Raw genomic sequence first — 23,908 nt, 5'->3', positions numbered from 1 at the left:
TATTAATAAACTATAGTCATATTTTACAACATCTGTTTTCATACAGTATTTGTACAGTTTTTTTCCATGTATTTAAGAATAAATGCTTTTCTCGTAAAAAAAAAAAAAAGTTAAAAACAACATTAATTGTGTTAAGTGCTGGTTTCAGTTGACTTAAATGATAAAAATAATTGTAAAATAAATACTTGTTTAAATTTTTACAATATATTATTGCACAGATACCTACACTACAAGTTATTGCCATGAAAAATACCCCACTCATTTGTAAATATGAAATTAACAGAGGCCATGTTTACACCTGGACAGAAGCTCATGGGGGTCACAAACAATACTGATTGTTTTTCCACTGCAACATGACTTTATTTTCTATACTGTACATTATTTCTGTTAAGTGATAAGACTTTTTCTAAGCAAAGACAGACCTTACAGTCCTAATTAGTTAAAATAAAGGCATGATCATATTTTATTTTATTAAAATAAGGGTAATCTAGAGGTGTTTGTTGAAATGAGACAAGACGTTTATCTGGTAGTGTATATTGTAATATTGAATGAAAAAATAAATAAATCTGAAAAATCCCATATATGCATTAAACGCTATGCTTGAAGAAATATAATGGAAAGCAAACCCTAAAACACCAGGGGCCTCATGTACAAAATTGTGTTGAATTCATACTAAAACATTGCATACAGACAAATCTGTAAATGTGCGTACGCAGTAAAAAATTCAGATGTATGAAACACTGCGTACGTGGAATCCCACGCATATTCTCTTTGTACATCTGAATTAACTTAAAACTGAGTGCATATGCACGAGTGCAAAACCCCTCCCAGCCTCCTCCCCATATGAAAATGGTAATGACTCCACTTTGGCAAAACCAAACGAAAAAGTAATGGCAAAAACAAGCCATAAGAGAAACTTCACAGAATGCGGATTGGCAGTGCTCATATCGGAGGTAGACCGGAGAGAAACTGTTTTTTTTTTTTTTTGGCAAATTTGTCTTCTGGAATTAATAACAAAAGAAAAAATAGAGTGGGAGAGTTTAGCTGAAGCGATTAATGCAGTGGGGTCTGAACATTGCACTGTGAACGAATTAAAAAAAAGAAATGGTCCGATGTAAAGGTGTAGGTTAAGAGGAGAACAGCGGCGCACCGTCAAAGTGTGTACAGAACATGCAGGGGAACAGGGGATGCTTAACTAACATCCTTTGAAAAGAGAGTTGCCTTAATTGTGGGCAACACTTTACTGAGTCAATGGAAAAAAAACAAGCACAACAAATACACATACACCAGACATGAAGTTGGTGTGGACCAACGCACATTCTCACGTTAATTTCATCGTTAGTAAATCCAAACGGGAGCGTGAAATCTGGCGTACTCAAAGTTTCTGTGCGTATGCAGCGTTGATACATGAGGCACCGGTGTAAATGGGAATGTGTCTCCATCGTCTAATCAAACCAAAGCTCATCTTAACACTTAATAATGTCATTGAAATCTTTCTCCCAAACAATACAAATTTACTTAATTCCAATTCTGATCCTTAACTCTGTTTTTCGAAGATGCCTTTTTTGAAACCACAAAACTTTTAAGCGACAACATTGACAGACTTTCTATTTGCATAAGACACACAGAGTTTAAAAATCAATAAAGAAATTAATTATTTATTCTTTTCATTACCAGACTGCAGCTCTAGTTGTCAATGAATGCCAGGTCTGTTAGTCTAAAACACTTGCACGACAATAGAAGCGTCAAAAGAAACAGAAGCTCATCATACCATCTGGAATAACAATCCATTAGCAAGCTCTAAAGGGGGCTGTGGGTAAACACATTCTTACACCTAAAACATGTGTACCTGCCCTCTCTCACAGAGCAAGTCAACACTTGGAGACAGAGACGAATGTCCTGTGTTTGTCAAGTCCGCCTGTGTGTACAGAGAAGAGGTCAGGCTAAACAATGAGATCAGGAATGCCCATCACCACCACATACACACACAGCAGATAACAATGCCAACTTGCCTAAAACTGTGATTTACAAGGCAAAATCCTTCGCATTCCCTCATATCTTCAGCTCGCGTCCTCTTGAGAATCAACGAGGCCAGGAATATTTCTTATCTGCTTGTTTGTATGGGGACGCCAGAAGTTTTGGATGACTTGAAAGCCAGATCTGATTGAAAGAGAACTTTATTTCCCCTCAGGCCAGGGACACGTCGGACTGTGAAACCACTAGACTGTGAAAGCATCTGCATCAGAAACAATAAATGAATTGAAATTGTACGCCAGATCGGGGTAAACCTCACTGACTTTGAGTTTTTAACAGGCTTGTTTTCCAGAAAAAATATATAAACGGTTGCATAAGATAAAATGACTTGAGAAACAATAAGATATAGAAAAATTCCACTGACAGATTCTTTTTCGTCTTAGTTTTCAATTAATTAAACAGGAGTGAAGTTGCATTTAGATCAAATTTAATTAGATTTTAAAAATTATACAAATTCTTTTTCCACATTCTCTGTCTGTTTTGTATGCGGTGTTGCTTCCTAAAGAGATTCATCCAAAATAAATTCAATCTAAAATAAAAATGTACTCACTATTTACTCTCTTTCAGGTAGTTTTAAATCTTTGAGTTTCTTTCTTTTGTCGAACACAAAAGAAGATCATTTGAAGAATGCTGAAAACCTGTAGTCATTGTCTTCCATACAAGGAAAAACAATTAGGTTTCCAACATTCTTCAAAATATCTTCTTTTTGTGTTTAATAGAAGAACCAGATCAATGTTTGAACAAGTAATATTTCAGCAGGTTTTACAAAGTCAAATTTAAACGTTTTAATGATCATTATGAACGAAATTTCAGACTTGTACAGGACTTTCTTTTCTTATGGCCAGCAAAAGATTTTTGCTTCATGAAAACAAACAAAAAATGAATTAGTCATTTCTTAGCTACATATTTTTTTTAAAAAGCATCAAAACAAGTAAACCCTAAATGTGTGCATGCATGTTATTTTAACATAACTTTCCTTACAAAAAAAAAAAAAAAACTCTTTAAAAACTATTATTATCTAAACAGTCTGTCCAGGCCAGTGCCTGCTCTAGAAATACACATAGAATGTTAAAACAAACTTGTTGCAAGGATGATAATCAAACCACATTGGTAAATAGAGTAATAAATAAATGGATTGCTGGTAGTTTGATAGGTGTTGGCTCGACTGAGTAACTTTGTATGGTTGTAGGAAAATTAAGACCTGTTTAAAATGATTTAAGATCTACAGTACAACATTTCATTGATTTGAACCCTCTATTGCACACATTATGATAGATCTATATAAAATAATGGACTTTTTCTTTTCTTAGAATGGCTTGACTTGAAGTGTTGAAAAAAAAACTGGGGGAATTCTCTTTTTTAAGGTATTATATGATATGTTGCCATGTGACAAGATTCAACAGTAGATCTAACTTAGACATTTTAAATTTAGAACTTTACTTATTTTTTTTGTTTGTTTGTTTTGTTTGAAATGATTTAATTTAATCTAACTGGTGTTGCAGTATTATAAGCTTTAACACAGAACTTGACACCTTATACATACTTTCCAACAACTGTTATTCCAACAGCTTTCATTTATCCCATTCTTTTTTTGCTGAATATTATTGAAAACAAACATAATATTGTATGATCATGTATACAACATATAGTATTACCTTTATTAAATATTATAACAAATAAATAACAAGTCTAGTATATCCAAATGCATCAGAATAATGTAGCTACTAGCTAACAATGTTTATATATTATACTATATACACTATACTACGCCTGTCTAATCTGCCCCTGAGCTAACTTTCCTGAAATGTGACCATCCTTGCTCTTATCAAAAGTCCAATCTGCATAATTCTCATTGTCACTAAAACCCATCTCATCTTCACATTCATCCCTTTTATCACCTTTTCTTCCTTCACTTAGCATAGAACATGATGGTCCTCTGTAATACACTGTTCTCTGTATGTATTAAAAAGTTAATTTGATCCATAATTCAAATGCCATTAACATATGACTCAAAATTATATTACTAGCATCCATGTTGTTATTGTTACAAGTTAAAAGATCACAGCTGACCTTGCTAGCTAGCTAACTCATTGCAATATTGCACATTCCACTACTGCAGTGTTGCCATTTGGCAACACATACATTTGATCGATTTACAAACAACTAATTTGATAAAATCTTTTTCGAGTTGTGAATATGTCATTATAACTTACTGAAGGTGATGTCTCGGTGAATATTTATGGTGACTATTTTGTGGATCTGACATGAGTTGATTCTTTTTTTTTTATTTGCTTTCAGCAACTACTCACAATAAACACCAGTCTGTCAGAAATCGTGCCACAGAAATAAACTGCACATCATCTGACTTAACCAAAGCACATCATTGGCTAAACTATGGTCTTCTCTTTCCAACAAAAAAATAGAACGTTTGTCCTAAAGAAACAGTGGCAAGGAAATAACATGCATTTCATGTTGCCATAACACCATGCGGTAGAGGGTTAAGACTTTAAGATACCCTGTTGGAACAAGTAAAGTTTGAATAAATAATGACAATTTTAATTTGTGGATGAACTAACCCTTTGAATAAGCTCATATGTTTTAAAAGGCATATTAGATGTTTGAAAGTGATTGTTGACCCAATTTACAAGTATCCCAACCTTTGAATTTTTTTGTCTGTTGAACACGTAGAAGATATTTTGAAGAAAGTTGGGAACCAGCAATTCTTTGACATTTATAACATGAACAAAAAATATTATGGAAGTCAATGGCTACTGAATTCTAACATTCTTCAAAATATGTTCTCTGGTGTTGAGCAGAAGAAATAAACTCAATCGGGTTTGAAACAAGATTAGGTTGAGCAAATTATTATATAATTTTAATTTTGGGTGAATATCCTTTTAAAAGGGCTACATGGAAGAATTTACTATTTTTTGTATTTGTTTTGAAAGTTTTTACCACACTAACTAAACCGACCTAAAAACATTAAAACATAAAAAGTATGACGTCCAAAACCAACTTGGATGAAAAAAGCTCAGTGTGTGCACATCCTAAGAAAACTAACTTGGCACATGATTTAAGTACGTGTTAAATTGCCTTTAGGAATTATTGTAACAATTTAATATTGCATAAGCTAGAAAAAAGCGATTGAGATCTTTGTTTCAACACAACCAAAATTAATCACAAGTTATTAAAGCATATAAATTGTGAGCCTGGCAGTAAATGAGAGCTGGAGGCAATTTGTTACACACCGAAGTCATTTGTTAGATCAATACCGTACTGTAGGCTAACATGACCATCGCTGACTTATGGGTAAAACAGCAGAACAAGAGTGGCTGCATGAAAACTGGGAATGAAAGGGCCAAAGAAAGAAGGACAGAAAAGGTTTTTGCTCCCTTGAGGAAACACAGGATGTCTCCTAGTTGACCTTTGCTTGATTGGTTTTCTTTGTGCATCAAAACCCCCAACAAACTCAGACAAACACTCGGATTGTTCGGCTCCACCTTTGTTCTCACTCTTAGATGCTCCAATATCAGTTAATCTACAATAAATGTCATCGGTTAATCCGTAACCTGTAATTAGGGTAAGTGCTTAAAAGCCCTTGCAGTCAAATACTGTTGCAAAGCAATTCCTTGTAGTTTTGGACAGATCTTGAATTTTGGGTGTAATGTAAATTTTGTTAAATAATATATATATATATGCATTTTTAACATATATCTATCTATACGTCCACATAAAATAATCAAAGAGTCAAAGAATCAATAATGTCATATATTTGCAAATATTTTAACTGGCCTTAAAAAAGAAAGAATAAACGAAGAGTTCAGATGCAACAACCTCTAAGTGCCGTCAGACGTTTCCATAAAAAAAAAAAGAAACATTTTCTCAGCCTCTTTTATTTATGTTGAGATATTTCACTTTGAAGGCCAGGAAAAATACTTATTTTTTTGCAATTAAAGGGATGTTACTGAACATTTTCACAGGAGCCTGATAAAAATGCTCATATTAGAGGACAATTTCAGACACGATTTAGAAGTTTTTGCATCTGAACTCTTTAAATTAAGGAATGATACTTGAAGAAACTAACCCAGGAGCTGAAAATACTTGTAGCAAACGTATGTGTGTGTTGTTTCAAGAAAGCAACCATTCATTTGTGTTGTGTATTATTTTCATTTGTGTATATATTTGTTTATTTGTTGTGTATATCATTGTGTATATATTTGTAACTTAACTGTTTTTTTAATCATATAATCATTAGTCATTTCAGTTAATGAGCAAAAAGAGAAACTTTAAACAGAATGTGAATTGGAGGTGCTCCTATTGGAGGTAGACCAGAGAAAAACTGTGTTATTTGCCCGTTTGATCGACAGAGACAACAAAGCTAAAGAGAGTGGACATCATCAGTGCAAGTGGCGTAGCTCGTAAAGGGCATGACAACATGTTTTGACACTAGGGTTGTAACAATATACCGGTATGATGGTCTACCACGATTTGAACGTGCACGATTATCATACCATGAACAATTGCATATCAACGGTTTTAACCCTTAAAGACCGAGACAGCCGCCCGCGGCTAAAAATAAGTATTGCTCTTAAATGTTTAATAACTTTTGATCCGCTGATCCGATTCATACAATTCAAAGATTGGCATAAAGAAAAGAATCTCAGCTTTCCAGTGCTGTATCACATAACATTCGCGGCTCCGGAGGCTCCGGAATCAGTGCGGTTACGTCATCAAAATTTGACAACGCTGATTTGACAAAGAAACGCTCGTCACTGTGTCTCCTGACAAACCAGACACGATACATTGATGCATAGTCCCTCCTCCATGCCCAGATTGGTTCAAACTCGCTATATCACAACCAATAAGCATAGGTTTCGCTTTTGTTTGTGGACCAACAATGAGCTTTTTGAACAACACTGAATGAGAGATAGGCATACATTTATGTGCAGCTAAATAAAACGCAAAAAAATAGTTTTGCATGAAATAATTCTCATACTAAGTACTTTTGAATGCACAGCAGCACAGAAACATGACAAAACAGTGACACAGCAAAGACGAACTGCTGCTCTTGCCGTTTTCAAAAGACGCAAATGAAGGTGCAGCTGTTTGTCTGCATTGCAGACAACCATATCCAAATCCATATCCACAGACAACCATATCCATGCTGGCACATAAAACCTGAGGATGTTCCATATTGATTCTAGTTTTGTTATGTAACTATTTATAGTATAGTAAATATTTATATCTATTTTTTTTACTGAGGATTTGCACCATGTTTATTTGGACTTTATTTGGACTTTGACACATTATTTATTATTTTCTTATTTTTTTATTTGTTCATTGTAAGTGGTGTTGTTTATAGTAACTGAAAATATATTATTTGGAAAAAGTCAAATTTGCTTCACTGTTCTATTATTTTGTAACATTTGTAACATACCGTATACCGCGAAACCGTCAAACCGTGGTATTGTTTTAGACGATTATCATACCGTAAAAAATTCATACCGTTACAACCCTATTTGACACTATCATTCATGACCCCGGTTCGAATCCATTGTCTTATAAACTCATTCTTCTATTTTCCCCCCCACTACACATCAGATTTTGCCTACTCTTTAACAAGAGGAAGACAAGTAGGAATTATTAATAAGTGTATGTATTATGTTAAGCGCATTTGAGCATCACATATTATTTGCACTTTTATTTAATAGAAATGTTTCCGATTAACGTAGCCTATGCAAATTTATCTTCAGATGGAGCCTTTACAGCAATGTGCGTGCAGTAGATCGCTCTGATTACATTGGGAAAAACTGGCGATTGCTGCAAGTAGCGCTTTAATGTTTGGCTTGTCAACTGCATGGTATGGAAACCTTATATACCTGCTAGACATGTGGATGACCCTATCCCATACAGCTGCCATTGCACGGCTCAAAGATGCTTTGTAGTGTGCAATTTAACACAATTGCCTCTAGGAGTCGCCAATGTAAATAAAACAAACACACAGAAGAAATGCACATACGCCAGACATAAAGTTAGCGTGGACCAACGCACACTCACATTCATTTCATCGTTAGTAAATCCAAACTTGAGCGTGAAACCTGGCGTATGCAAAGTTTTTGTGTGTACGCAGCGTTGATACGAGGCCCCAGATGTAATCCAATATGAAATCAGCCTGCTCCCCAGTAGGTTGAGCTAGCACACCCGTTTTTATAACAACAAGTCTAAGATGGGTTTGGAAGAATGAAATGATCCTGGATCATGTCAAATTGTCAATAACTGAATCCAGAAAACTGAATAGTCAATGTACGAAGAACGGTCCCCTGGACCACAAAATAAATCTAACCAAAAACAAAAAAGACGGCTAAAAGTCAAGAAGTCGATGGGGGGGTCACGTAGCCAGGACTAAGATGGCAGCTTGATTTGAGAGCTCCGACAAACCGTGCAAAATCTAAATTAAATACCCTCAAAAAAACCATCAAACTTAGAAAATAACATCGGCGCTGATATGTCAAAACCTTCCGTGACCAAACAATGTGACATTTTTACCCGAGGACGTAAGGCCGCCGTTAAAACTTCGACGAGTGGATCAAGTGAAGTGGAAGATAACGCCACACACATGGATAACTTAACAGAAGTTTTAAGTGAACTGAAATCGCTCAGAGCAGATATCGGAACCAAGCTGGACAACATTGACAGTCGATTGACCGATATGGCTAGCTCAATGTCAGCGCTGGAAAGTAAAGTGTCCGAGATGAAACGCGATGTTTCTTCCAACGCCGCTCGTGTAGAAGTAGCCGAAGGACGCATTCACGATACGGAAAGGGCACTTGAGAAAGCAGAGGCTGCCCTCGATTCGGCTATGAAACGCATAACTTATCTTGAATCAAAGACAGACGACCTGGAAAATCGAGGCAGAAGGAAAAACCTTCGGCTTAATGGAATTCGGGAAGGTGCCGAAGGCCAAAAGTCTCTTTTTGAGTTTGTAAGTGCCAAGCTACCACAGTGGCTCGAGATGGATCCTGACAAGACGTTTACTTTGGAACGGGTTCACCGCACGCTAGCACCTGAAAAGCCCAACAAAAACAGAGCAATCCTCATCCGCTTTTTAAAGTTTCAAGAGAAGGAATTCGTCTACCGTGAATCCAGGAAGCGAGACATCACTTACGATGGGGCAAAGATCTATTTCTCACAAGATCTTTCGGCGGAGACGGTGCGCATCCGACGGGGATTCAACCCAGTCACAAAGCTATTTGTGGATATCAACGCTTTCCGAGGGTTTCAACATAATCCTTGCAAGCTGAGAGTGTTGCATGATGGCAAGATTCATCTCTTTTCGAAGCCGCAAGAAGTCGAGAAATTCTATAAAAGCATCCCGCAGCCAATATAAGGGATGGTTTACTGTTGACTACCTGCTGGACTAATCAAAAACTTTGCAGAAATATTCCACCAGTCGTGGTCAACGGTGGACGATCGACGTAGATGTTACAGTAGGGTTGTGTTTAAAATATAACGTTATAAAAGTTGTTGTTTAAGTTAATAACGTTATAATTTGTAAAGGTAATTTATGTCACTTTGGTATATAAGTTAACCTAATAGGATTGTATTGGGTATTATCGTTGGTTTAATATTCAAAGGGTATTGTTCTATATGTTCTATATGTTTAAAATACACTTTTATGTTTGGTAATACGTGCAAAAAGTAAGATGATTTTGCACGGTTGAAGGTCATGGGCTGGGCTACGCAGACTAGTTGCTCCTCGAAGACTGTGGATCAGCGTCCCCAGCGTTTCCAATCAAGGGGAGGGTTAGGCATTTTTGTTGAAAATGCCAGAGTTAAAAATGTAAGGGGGGAGGGAATCGTTTGCACTCACACCACCAATTTTTTTTATTTTTTTTATTCATTTTTTATTTTTTCCTTTCCCATTTATTATTTTATCTTCTTACAATTTTATTTTATCTTTTTCTTTTCTTTTCTTTCTTTGTATACTGGGACTATAACCTATGGATAAAACAAAACAAAGTAGTACCTTAGAAAATATTATAATTACAAGTTGGAATGTCCGGGGGATAAGAAAATTGATAAAACTAAAATTAGTGCTGAATAGATTAATTTATCTCAAATCTAAAATAGTTTTTTTGCAGGAGACACATTTAACTGCGTCCGATATCCATAGCTTGGGTAGAAGATGGCCAGGCCAGGTATTTCATGCAACCTTTAACTCACATGCAAGGGGTGTAGCTATTCTTATTCATAGGTCTCTATCATTACAAGTAACAAAAACTATTCAAGACCCTTCAGGAAGATATATTATTGTTCAAGGAAATATTTTAAAACAAAAAATAAACTTAATAAATATTTATGGTCCCAATGATAATACTCCCTTTTTTGAGAAAGTCTTTCTGACTGTGTCTGCATTAGAGGGATTTAATATAATTGGAGGAGATTTTAATTGTACACTCGATCCAAAATTGGATAGGTCCACTCAAATTGATACAACTCATATTCAAAATAGGAAAATGGTAATTGGTTATATGAAAGACTTAAGCTTAATTGAAATATGGAGAAGATTAAACCCAAGTAAAAAAGAATATTCTTGCTACTCAAGTACATATAAAACCCATTCAAGGATCGATTATTTTCTTATTTCAATGGAACTTTTGCCAAACATAAAGAAATGCTGGTAAACAGCATAGTAATTAGTGATCATGCAGCAGTGTCTCTGGAAATTCATTTAGGTACGGTTGATCGTCATCCTAGATGGAGGTTACAAACCTACTTGTTAAAAGACCCAGATTTTACTACATTTGTAGAAAAGAGTATTGACCAATATTTTGAATTAAACACAAATGAAACTACGGCTAATATTAGATGGGAAGCTTTCAAGGCCTATATAAGGGGAGAATTTATAAGTTACACAAGCGCCAAAACGAAACAAAAAAATCAAGAATTGAAATTACTAGAAGACCAAATTAAAAAATATGAAATTGAAATTAGTATTGATAATAACCCTGACAAATTACATAATTTAGCTATTATGAGAGCCAATTATGATAAGCTAGCAATTGAAAAAGTGGCAAAAAGTCTTTTATGGACCAAACAAATGTATTACGATCAAGGGGAAAAAGCTGGTAAATTATTAGCATGGAGGATAAAGAAAATGCAATCTGAAAGGACAATTAAAAGTATAAAATCGAAATCTGGAAATTTAACTTCAGATTCAAAAGAGATTAATGAACGGTTTAGTGATTTTTACCAAACTCTATATAAATCTGAAAGTAATAAAAATATTAATGTGAAAAAAATATTTCTGGATCAGTTACAATTCAGGACCTTATCAGAGGATGAAAAGACAACACTAGATAGTCCATTAACTGTAGAAGATCTTAGTGAAGCTATTGGTGATATGAATAGTGGCAAAGCACCAGGACCGGACGGTCTTCCTATTGAATTCTATAAAACATTTAAAAAACAACTTTTAAGGCCATTATTAGATATGTATGAAGAATCATTTAAAGTAGGAATGCTTCCCGACTCATTAAGATTAGCAATAATAACTTTAATATTAAAACCTAATAAACCCCCAACCGAATGCTCGTCTTACAGACCCATTAGCTTAATGGGATGTGATATAAAGATACTTTGCAAAATACTTTCTAAAAGACTAGACCAGTACCTCCCTCAGTTAATTGCTGATGATCAACAAGGTTTTATACAAAAAAGACAGGGATACCATAATATCAGAAGGGTCTTGAATATATTATATGAGAAACATAATAAGAAAAATACAGCAATGCTATCAATAGATGCATGCCAAGCATTTGACCGGATAGAATGGGACTATCTTTTTGAAGTGCTCCCAAGATTTGGACTTGGTGAAACATTTCTTAAATGGATTCGGCTTTTGTATACAAGCCCAACTGTTGAAATACTAACCAATAATATAATTTCAAAACCTTTTAATTTGCAGCGATCTACCCGTCAAGGATGCCCCTTGTCCCCACTGTTATTTGTACTGGCAGTTGAGCCTTTAGCTATGTCAGTAAGAACAAATCCAGAGATATCAGGTATTACAATTGGGAGGAAAGATCACCGCATTTCTTTATTTGCAGATGACATAATACTATTTATGACAGATTTGTTAAATACTATTCCTAAAATTATGAAACTAATTGAAAATTTTGGACTTGTTTCTGGATATAAAATTAACAACTCAAAGTCAGTATTATTATTTCTAAATGAAGAAGAAAGACATAAGCCCACAATAAAGACTCCATTTAGAGTAACTACTGATGGTTTTAGTTATTTAGGTGTTAAAATTATCCCCGACCTTAATAAAATTGTATCAACAAACTATGATCCCCTTATGGACAGAACCACTAAAGTATTACAAAAATGGTCAAATCTACCAATATCTATGATTGGCCGAATTAATATAATAAAAATGTCTATTTTACCTAAATTTTTATATTATTTTCAAACACTCCCACTACCGTTACCAAATACATTTTATGATAAACTAAATAAACTGCTTGCCCAGTTCATTTGGAATGACAGAAAAGCCAGACTTCGCCTCAAGCTATTACATTTACCTTATGAAAGGGGAGGTCTGCAATTTCCAAATTTCAGATGGTATTACATGGCTGCCCAGCTGACCACAGCAGTATATTATTTCTACACAACAACGCCCCCAGCATGGGTAGATATTGAACAAACCTCCACCCCAGATTTACCATTAAAAATGTATTTATATTCATCAGATATTAAGTCACTGAAAAAAAATACCAAAAATCCATTTCTAAAAAATACAATTTCAATTTGGCATTCCTCTCATAAACATATAGATAATGTACCCAAATTGTCGTCACAGTTCACTCCTATCTGGGGTAATAAACAATTTATTCCTGGTAATAAAGATGGAGGTTTCAAGTTGTGGAATACAAGAGGCATCCAAAGTATAAGAGATTTGTATGAAGATGGGATTTTACTTTCCTTTGAGCTTTTATGTAAAAAATATGTGGTTCCTAAAAAACATTTCTTTAAATACCTACAGTTAAAAAGTTACATGTCATCAAAAGAAACACAGATTAGTTGTATACCATCTTTATCAAAATTGGAGGAGATAACTATCCAAAATTTAGAAGGAAGAGGTCATGTTTCTATATATTACAATTTTATGGTCAAACATAGTAATGAATCAACATTGGATAAATTAAATGCCTGGAAAGCAGATATGCAAGAGGAGATAGACGAGGCAGACTGGAATTATGTTTGCTTAAAAGCTCAAACGTAAACAATAAATACCAGGTTTAAACTACTTCAATATAAATGGTTAATGAGAATGTATATAACCCCTGTGAAACTTCATCATATGTCTGCTAATATTCCAGATGTGTGTTCTAAATGTTTAGATGATAAAGGTACACTATATCACTGCCTCTGGCAATGTCCTAAAATACAAAAGTTTTGGAAAGATATAACTGTATGTATGTCAGACATGTTTAATATTAAAATTCCTTTAAATGCCAAGCTCTGTATTCTTGGGTTGTATCCTAAGGAACTTACAATTGGAAATACAAGAATTTTGGATTTTGGTTTCCTTCAAGCTAGAAGGGCTATTGCATTATACTGGAAACACATGGATGCTCCATCCATAGAAATGTGGAAAAAAGAAATATTGAACTGTATTGGACTGGAGAGACTAACTTATATCATCAAAGGCAAGCAGAAGAACTTTGACTATCTTTGGGAACCATATATGAATATTATGTAAATTGTGTGTTTGTAAACATGTTTTTTATTTATTAATACCTTTTTTTTCTTCCTTTTTTTTCTCTTCCCTTTTTTTTTTTTTTTTTCTTTTCTTTTTTTCTTTTTTCTTTTTCTTTTGTATTATTGCGTTATTGTTCATGTCACACATATATATAATTCAAATATTGTATATGTATGTATGTGCGTATGTGTGTGTATGTATGTGTATGTATATATTTATTACTATGTGTATGTATATATATATATATATATATATATATGTGTATGTATATATATATATATATTATTATTATTTTTTTTGTATGTATGTATGGGTGTATATACATATATATAGAAAGGGTGTAGGTATGTGCTGTGTAGGCTGCATTGTTGTCTGTATGCCTAGTTGATGGGGTGAAAAGGAAAAAAATCAATAAACATATTGGAAAAAAAAAAAAGTCAAGAAGTCCATCAACAGGTGAAAGAGCAGAGAAAAGTCAATGGGAAACAGCAAGAGTTTCTCAGCGGACATCTTTAAACATAATAGGAACAAAAAGTCTTCATGGAGAGATGAAAACATCTCCCATCCATTACTTATATCAGTCATATTAAGCCCTTCACCTGAACACCAGCAAATCAGCAGAGCCCGTGGTGTTTTGAAGCTGCAAGTGTTGATTGAGTGGCAGGAGGAAAACAGGCTTTGCTCTGAGTCCAAACCGAACAGCCAGATCACACTAGTTACTTGGGTAATTGTTAACACATTTCTGAGGTTTAAACTCCGAGCTAAATATTTTACCTGGACGAAGTCTGTGTACAGCTGTTGAACTAATCAGTCTCATTTCATGAGCGCTGGGAAATTGTATGAAGACTAAAAAAATACAACAACAAAAAAAATTCTCACATCGACAGATCTCTCCACTCGACTTCAAAGAGGTCCTTGAGAAACACTTATTTCGATTTCTGGGCCAAGTTTATCCAGAGCACACAGAGCAAACAAACTTTAAGAGCGCATGTTCACTGGGAAATAAAACGAACCATAAAGCAAAGACAAGAACAATGGAGCTGATAAAGTAAAGAGACGTTTTTCGGTGAATGATGTGCAGATGTACCGTACGTGAGAACAGGAAATTACATACAGAGGAAGACACCGTGACTGTTTACTGTACGACTGATTGCCAGATGCAAAAAAGGAGAGACTGCAGAATAGTGACTGAATGCTGAGATGATTTAAGCAGAACGCTTACAAACAGAACAGAAAATTCTTGATTTAATACTGCTTTCATTGGCAGTTTGATTATTTGTTGCAATATGAAAGTTCTAGCACATCATTGAACATTTGATTGGTTAATAAATGCACATTTGTAATGTTAAGCAGCCTGAAGACCTTTCATTTACACCATTGGAAACTAATGATCTATGTTTAAGTCAATGCTGCCACCTTGTGGTTCACTCAACACATGCTTGACAATACACAATGAACATATTATTAATTATTTACTTAAAAAATGTACAAATTTAGATATGCAAACTAGTCAACATTTGAAGTAGATCAAACCCTTTCATCAAAGTTGTCCTAAAACTATTGAATAAAAAAGTTTTTTGATAGACTTTAAATGATGATTTATTTTCTTTACCTGTATTTACTAGGTATGTTAAAAGTGTTTATATTTGTTTAACTACATAACAATCTGATAATGCTTCTTCCAGTTTACAAATAAAAAATTATATATATATATATATATATATATATGGTAGTCAACGTTTGAAATGGATCAAAGTCTTTCATGGAAGTTGTCCTAAAACTATTGAACTACACCCCTTATAGTTTTAGGACAATTTTTAAAAAGTTTTTTTTTTAATCCACTACAAATACTGGATTACATTTTGTTGTATATTTTGTTGTTGTTTTGCTTCAGAGTTTAATTAACAGCTGATTTTATTAGTTGGAATTGTATTATTTGGTGAAACAACTTTGATTTTTGTATTCAACTCTTCAGAAGTGAAAATATTTCTATCGTTCTCTACAAATTGATTTAAGCATCTGAACACATCCATCAAGAATGCTTGTGTTCAGTATATTCCTCAATTTTATTTTGTATTTTCTTGAATAAATAACATCATATGGCACTGGGATGACATGAGGGCAAACGAAGAGTAAATGATGAGTATTATTTTAGGTTGTCTCTAATCTTGCTTTTTTTTTTTTGTAAAATCTTAAATTAAATCAAAGAAACAGGAGTAACACTTACCTATTGTCGTTCCATCCTCTCCCATAATGCACTTCATAGAAGTGATGATTTGCTCCACAACAGGAGCAGACATGGAGGAGGCATAAACAGCACTGTGGGAGTGAGTTCGCAAGTAGTCTATCAAATCCTGAAGAAAAACAAAGCAAATTTCATAATGCATAAATATTTTATAGATTATATAGAACTGAGTTCAAGAAGAATAAAAGCAAATGCACACTATTGTTCAAATGTATTTCAACCTTTTTGTATTGAATTGATCACAAAAGACAGTACAGTATTGTAATTCTGCTTCCCGAGCATCAAATCAGAATATCAGAATAATTTCTAAAGATCATAAAAACTAGAATAGCCTTTGCCATAACAACAACAAAATACATTTTAAAATATGAAACAGCTTTAAAAATAAATAAATGAATGTAATTCACAGAGCTGGGTGATTTACTGAAATGAAATTGCAAGTACAATCAAGCAAAGCTGCTATTGTTGAGCAAATATTTTTCATGTAACCACAGTTGTACAATCAGCAGTAAATATCCTGCACAGGCCAGAAGGTGCGCTTCACCAAACACCCACAAAGAAGAACTTAGCAATTTTGTTGCTAGATTTAGCAACTTTTCATACTACCCTAGCAACTTTTTTTTTCAAAAAGCACCTAGCAACAAATTTAGCAATTTTTAACATTCATTTGGCTACTTTTAGCAATTTTTAAAAAGTGACTCAAAGGAGAAGTGGCTGCGGGCTTTACTCAGTAGAGTAAATTGCAAGCTCAGACTGTTTTCCATAACAGTTAATTTACTGATATTTGTTAACATGTATAATTGTTGTTAATTTAAGTATCAATAAATTTTAATAGTGCTATAATTGGTGTCACTTTCACAATTGTGTTAATTTCACAAGTAAAAAAAGTACACAAGCTGTGATTGTTTAAAAATTGTAACTGTTCATTATCAGTTCTAAAAATAAAAAGTTCTTATCAAAAAGTGTTTGTATTACTTTTACAAATACTCAACTATATTTTTCATACATATCTAAAATGGACATATTTCAAATATTGTTTTTGCCGAGATGGACAGTCAATTTGAGAAAACATTAATTATTTAGTATACTACATAAAATGATTTTTTTTTAATTATGCAATGACGTCATCACACAAAGTAATATGTTAATAAGAACCTATTTATTGTGCATCTGGATGTAATGTTTTAATATAATATAGTACATGGCACCTTAGAGAGTAGAGACATAACGGACTAATGCTTGTCAGATACTACGTGATGATGTCACTGATATGTAAATTACATTTAGCTACTTTTCGGGCAGCCTTAAGCTACTTTTTATTGGAAATAGTTGGCAACACTGAAATCACCAAACTATTCAGAAAACAGAAGATTTCAACTGCTTTCAGTGCGACTAATAATCACATGATTACAGAATTGTCTTATAGACAGATTCCATTCAAACACTTGACTGAAGTTTTGAAGTTTAGAGTAAAAACTTGTTGCTTTATTTGGTATTTTTACGAATAGCATTTACTGCACAAAGCTGTAATTCACTGAGAAATAAATGCAAACAGCTGTCATTACCACAGAATGGTTAACATTATCTCATTGTCGTCCACTCAAATCAATGTCAATTTTGAATGCGAGTTTATGTAGTTAGTCAGTGTACTACTACTCAACTGTGTAGTAAATGCTGCAGGAGATTTACTAAAACCAGCTTTACTGATAAAATACACATGAAACTAGTTTTCGTTTAAGCGCCCAGCTTTAAATTTTCATTACTACCATATTTTTTTAAATCATACCTTCCTCCCTCCTATGTATCCTCCAGCAGCCCCAAAGCTCTTTGTGAAAGTGCCCATCATGATGTCTACATCTCTGGGGTCGAGTCCGAAATACTCCACCACCCCTCGACCGCCGGGTCCCAAAGCGCCAATACTGTGGGCTTCGTCCAGGTAAAGGTAGGCTTTGTACTTCTTTTTCAGAGCTATAACTTCTGGCAGCCGAATTATGGAGCCCTCCATACTGAGAAGGAACATTTAACTTTGAAATGTGTGAACTTTTATTGAATGAGTAAACTGTGAAACATCATGATCAAAACTTTAGATTTATTCTTAGAAAGTAGGAGTTTAATCACCTGTAGATTCCCTCTACAAGAATAAGGATTTTCTTCCACGGTCGATGTGTTCGAGGTTGGCCATGAACGATTGCGTCTCTGAGTAATTTCTCCAGGCTCTGCATATCTGGATGAAAAATAATAAAATATTAGTAGGCTGATAACATTCAGTAATATACAGTAACATTCAGTGCAGTACCTTTCAAATGTCTGGTGTTGGTATATTTGATTGTTGAATATGCAGTAGGTTAACAAAGTTACAAATATAACAAAAACTGAAATATCATGAAATATTGTTAAAAATTAAAATTAAATCTTTTCTATTTTAATGTCATTTACTTATGTGATAGCTAAGCAAATTTTTTTAAAGGCATTATTTTTGTCTTCAGCATTATATAAACCTTATTTATTTATACAAAATCTGCATTATATAAAAATTCGGAATTCCAATAAACCGTTTTTGTGCTCATGTATAACATTATTAATAATTACATTGGTGAAAAATATTGAAAGATGAGCTGCTTAATGATCTGGAAAAAATTGTGATTACTTTTTTTTTTTTTTTTTTTGATGGACATTTTCAAAAATATATATGTTTTTTTTTAGCTATTTACAAATATATTTAAATGTCACTTTAATTTGATACTCAAACACACACACACACACACACACACACACATGTATACTGTCAAGAAATTATGCATACCCCTAGCAAATTCTGACTCAGTTACTTTTATTCAACCAGCAAGTTCTTGCTTTTTTTGACAGGAAATGGCACAGGCTTCTCCTAAAAGATAATAAGCCATCATTGCATCAAGGCATGATTGTGGGTAAAAATATTCATCAGCTTTTATTTACATTTTAACAAAAACTTTAGGTCAGAATTTGCCAGGGGTATAAATAATTTATATATACAGATACACAGTCAAAATACACTTTTATAATAGCGAGTTTCATAACAACAATAATAATAAAAGTATTAATATAATAAATAAAATACAAAATAAATTATTATTAATACTGCTGCTACAGCCAGAAAATAAATAAATATTCATTCATTTATATAGGACAGAATTCTTTGATAGACACAAAAAAAAATTAATAATAAAATATTTTTTTTTTAAAAAATCAACCAATTGTTGCAAAAAACTGCTTTAAATAATACTACAATAATAATAATAATAATAATAATACTGGTAACAGCAGCTCCTGATAAAGTGAGTGTCATTTATCGGTCATATGAAAAGCATGAGGTTTTCTGTAGTCAAATATTGCCTGCATCTTTGGCTGTAAATTAGTGAACCACACGCATAAACGGATTAGAAACTGTCAGTGAATGAACTGCTCCAAGCATTTCAGTAATAAGTAATCAGAAGTGCTAAAGTTTCCCCAAAGCCTCTACAACTCGAGGTTTTCAAGGATCATTACAGATTCCCCTCATGTTACTCTTAGTTTAGAGGCTCATTTATTAAGCACTGACAGTCATCTGTCAGCATTGCCAATTTAAATGATTCATTTAGAATAACACAGCTAAATGTGATAAGGAGTTGACCTTTCTAGTATTAAAATCTGCATTAATTGTGGTTTGGCTGGACATTAACTAAAATAAACAATCCATACAACAAGCGATCTTGCAAAACTTCAAGGTCTCAGTTTCAAGATTTTAAACACACATCTACAAAATCAAAATATTAGAAATTATTTTTTAAATATTTCACAACAGCTTTTTTGACAAAAAAATACTTCCCAACACATTTTTAAACATAAGCTATACTAATCTCTGGTAACAGTACATAATATTTTTAAAGTTATTTTAAGAGAAACAAGTATTCTGCTTAAAGCAAAATTAACTTAACTTGTGTTCTGTTCTATTGACTAACCTTTCATTTTTCATTGTTCATAGCCGTTTTTGCCCCACTGACTTACATTATGAGGACAATTTTTGATTGAAAAGCCATGACACAAAATAATCATGCATTCTTGATTGTTGCTGGTTTCTACTGGTGGGAAGAAGTACAATTTGTATTTTTACTGCTAATCATCAGTTGGCAGCACTGACCCTCTAGATAGGCTTGAGCAAAACGTTTCTATGGAGTAAAACAGCACATTATAGTGTGCATAAATACACTTACTACATTCACTAAGTTCTGAGAGCTGAGGGGCTTTTCTTGATTTTCTCAGACATATCAAGGTAAGTGCACAAAGGTCTTTTGCTGTCATGGCTTTGCATACAATGTCATTATATCGAAGGTCAACGGGGCATAAACATCCACAAACATAACGAAAGGGTGGTAAATTTGGCCAGAGTGTATTGTGGAATTTTTTAAAACTTTCTAAAGAATTTTGCCAAAATACCCGTCAAAAAAAGATTTACCTCCAAAAATCATTCCAGTTGTTGAAACACAGAGAAAGTTGTGGCCAAATGAAGCCTTAAAAATCAACCTAGAGTGGATGAAAACATCCCCAAAAGCACAAAAGGGTTACCTAGGTTATTAGGATAACTAGGCAAGTTATTTAAGCAAGTCATTGCATAACAGTGCTTTGTTCTATAGCCAACTGAAAAATAATAATATTAAAAGGTTCAGTAGGTAATCTGCCAAAATGCTATCCGTTAGCATAAAAGCTTTGAAAGCACAATGCCATCCAAAGCTACCCCTCCTGAAATCATGAACACGCACCTTAAAGATGACAGTAGACAACCCACCAGATCATGTCATACGCCAGTTAGAAAACTTAACAGTACTTAAAAACACTACAATTCTGAATGTAAAACTATATTATAATCTAGCATGTTTACAGTTGTGTAGCAAGCAAAACTTGTCATAATGTGCAATATTTCATGCATGCAAGGATTGCTGGTCTCACTCACTCACGTGCTTGTTTTAAAGCGACTACTGTATGCTTAGTGCTGCTTGGCCAGCGAAGTGCAGGAATTACACTTATTACTGAGCCATACTTGCATGTTATTTCAGACTGAATATTTAAAGGGCACCTATGGTGAAAAATCTACTTTTCAAGCTGTTTGGCAAGACATGTGTGTAGATATAGCGTATAGGCTGTCATATTGGGGTGATATAAACACAACCAGTCCTTTTTTTCCCCTCAATTTAACAAAATAAAAACGGTGGACCAACTGCAGCGGTTTTCAGATATACTTGACGTAGGAGTGCAGTTCCCCCGCCCATCGAATTGATTGACAGCTGCATATTAACAAGTCCAGGGAGTCACGTGTATACTCATATCAACAAGACAGGACGTGCACAAAGCAACCGGGAAATAAAATCTGTTATAAATAAAATCACCTGTTTTAATCCCGCTTTGTGGATGTTAAATCAGGTTTATTTTGTACAATAACATAACAGATATCCACACAGCAGTGGAGATTAACCTTTATCCTGTCACATTTGCATGCAAAAAGAGTGCATGCAAAAGCTAAAAGCATGGTGATGTTTTGTATACATCGGAACTCAACTTATAGCTATCTTTACATGTGTTGTTTACAGCTGAGAATAATGAGTGTGGGTGTTTAGACATGCATTTATGGCAAGAAAAGAAATGTGCAAACTCACTATTGTGCTTAAAGACCCGGATGGTGGAGCCTGAAAGACGAGCTCCCAGTACTAGAGAGGCATGGTTTAACTCATCACTCAGAATCAGACATCCCTGTAAACAGAAAAAAAAATTAAGTGGAAATTTACATAAAGAAATGTGCATAAAAATATTTACATTTATTTATTTAGCAGACGGTTTTATTTAAAGTTATTTACACAATGTCCTAGCTATAAGTGATGTGACAAGATTCCAGTGAGATCACAAAAACATTTAAATAGCAGAGCCATTCAGAAACACAGAATAACGCACTTCATAATTATAATGTAATTATTAAATACATTATTAACAAGCTGTGTGACTGATGTAAGTTTGTTTTAGCTGAGTCACAGTTCTAACTTTTATTTTTAAATTATATGGTCCTAAACTATATATCCTATCCTTATGTTATTTTCAAGATGAGTGGTAAACTATCTGCTTCTGCTGTCAGTATGGCAATAAATGTCACCTGTAATGGCAAACTCACATTACTAGCATTAAACACTGAAAAAAAGCATCTAAAGTGATCATTATCATATGCTGTTGTCCAGCAGCAATGATGCAGAAATAAAAAGTTTCTAAAATATAAATTTCACATCACATCATGGATGGTTAGTACAAAAACTTCTTTTAACAAGGGGAAAAAAAGGTATTTATTGAAGCTTGCAGTGTCACATTGCATTTAGTTAGTTTAGCAAACTTATCTGGAGCAGTGGGCTGTGTTGTGCCAGGACCTGAACCTGCGACCTTTAGTCGAACTCTTTAAACATTAGGCCACGACCGATGACTGTCAGTGCTTAATAAATGAGCTTCGAAACTAAAAGTGGCTTGAGGGGAATCTGTAATGATCTGTGAAAACCTTGAGTAAAATTGTAGTGGCTTTGGGTAAATTTAGAAGCTGTGATTACTCATTACTGAAATTACAGTAAAAAGCCATGCACATGGAGGGAATGCACACTATTTTTAAGTTGCTTGAGATATTAAGATATCCATGGTTTTATTTTGTTTGATAAACAAAGTTTAAAAAGCAGAATTTATTAAAATATAAATATTTGTAACTATTTAAATATATTTTTAGCTTTAAAGGTGCAGTATGTAAGTTTGACACCCAGTGCCAAGTATTGCACTCCTAGATCAAAACAAACACGCGGGTAGGTTGCCAGATTGAAGACAGGAATGAGTGATTTAAACAGTGTTCTAAATAAAAGCAACAGCTGATTGAAGGAATATTTTTCATATTAAAATGAGTTTTTGTTCTAACCAACTCCTCGAATTGACATATTAGAAATGGCGTCTATTTCGCACAGGTGAACAACAGAAGACTATGACTATGTAACAATGCGAGTTTGAATGTCATTTGACAAGACATTTTTTACCATACTACTGAAAGCAGTAGCAAATCTTGAAAATAAAATGAACCGTTTGAAATTGAACTTTAAAACTAAACACATATGAGTGATTCAGCATGTTCACTTAATAATGTTAAAGAGGGTTAATATGTATAAATTAGATTATAAACCTCACCATTTCGTGAGTGCATATTCTGTGTTTCTGAATGGCTGTATTTAAATTTTTGTTGTGTTTTGTCTGGTGCAAACAGCCAAATTTCTTATCACTGAAAATCTTGTCATGTAGCGTATTGTTAGGATACGGGGTTACATTGTAACCTATCAAAATCTCAATTGAACAAAGTGCTGCTCTAAAATAGTAACTAATTATTGTGTTCAATCTTTCTACTTTATATTTTCTACTATTTTCATTCAAATTGTCAGCTGAATATTTTCAATCTAAAAAGCTTTCATTTAAAGGGGTGGCCCAGAGTGTATTTTGAAGGCTTGGCTGTGTTTATAAGATGCAATGTGTGCTCATGCTTCATTTGTAGAAAATCACATTATTTTTTCATATATCTTATTTTGAATTTATATACAACTACTCTGCTAACATGAAAACGACCGTCATATTTCCTAGTTCCTCTAAAAGGCCTGCCCTTAAGAGGCTCTGATTAGTCAGCTAGCATAATATGTTGTGATTCGTCAGATTGGTTGTTAGCTGTATCAGTTTGAGTCAGACAGAAAATGAAAAGCACACAGCAGAACCTCTGACACGTGTCTTTCACACATATATATAAACATTCACATATCTTTTGCGAGTTCATTATTTGAGATGTAGAACTG

General features: G+C 33.8%; 1 protein-coding gene across 2 annotated transcripts in view; it reads right to left on the bottom strand.

The window, feature by feature from the left end:
* Positions 1 to 23,908, bottom strand: part of sptlc2a (serine palmitoyltransferase, long chain base subunit 2a) — a 56,912-nt gene that overhangs the window by 19,848 nt on the left and 13,156 nt on the right. Inside the window, exons 6-11 of one of the 2 annotated variants that reach the window (XR_015512582.1) lie at positions 21,716 to 21,809; positions 18,168 to 18,273; positions 17,836 to 18,055; positions 16,032 to 16,158; positions 2,013 to 2,236; positions 734 to 1,918 (exon numbers count right to left, since the gene is read on the bottom strand). Coding sequence is in view for 1 of the 2 variants with exons in the window: in NM_001020619.3 (NP_001018455.2) it covers positions 16,032 to 16,158; positions 17,836 to 18,055; positions 18,168 to 18,273; positions 21,716 to 21,809 (547 nt within the window). In the remaining variant the exon portion in view is untranslated. 2 annotated transcript variants of the gene reach the window in all.

The sequence above is a fragment of the Danio rerio genome, chromosome 17 (genome assembly GCF_052040795.2).
Source record: "Danio rerio strain M-AB ecotype USA chromosome 17, GRCz13ab, whole genome shotgun sequence".
Classification (NCBI taxonomy): domain Eukaryota; kingdom Metazoa; phylum Chordata; class Actinopteri; order Cypriniformes; family Danionidae; genus Danio; species Danio rerio.
Note: the sequence above shows the minus strand (reverse complement) of the source record. Positions and strands in the feature narration are given on the sequence as shown.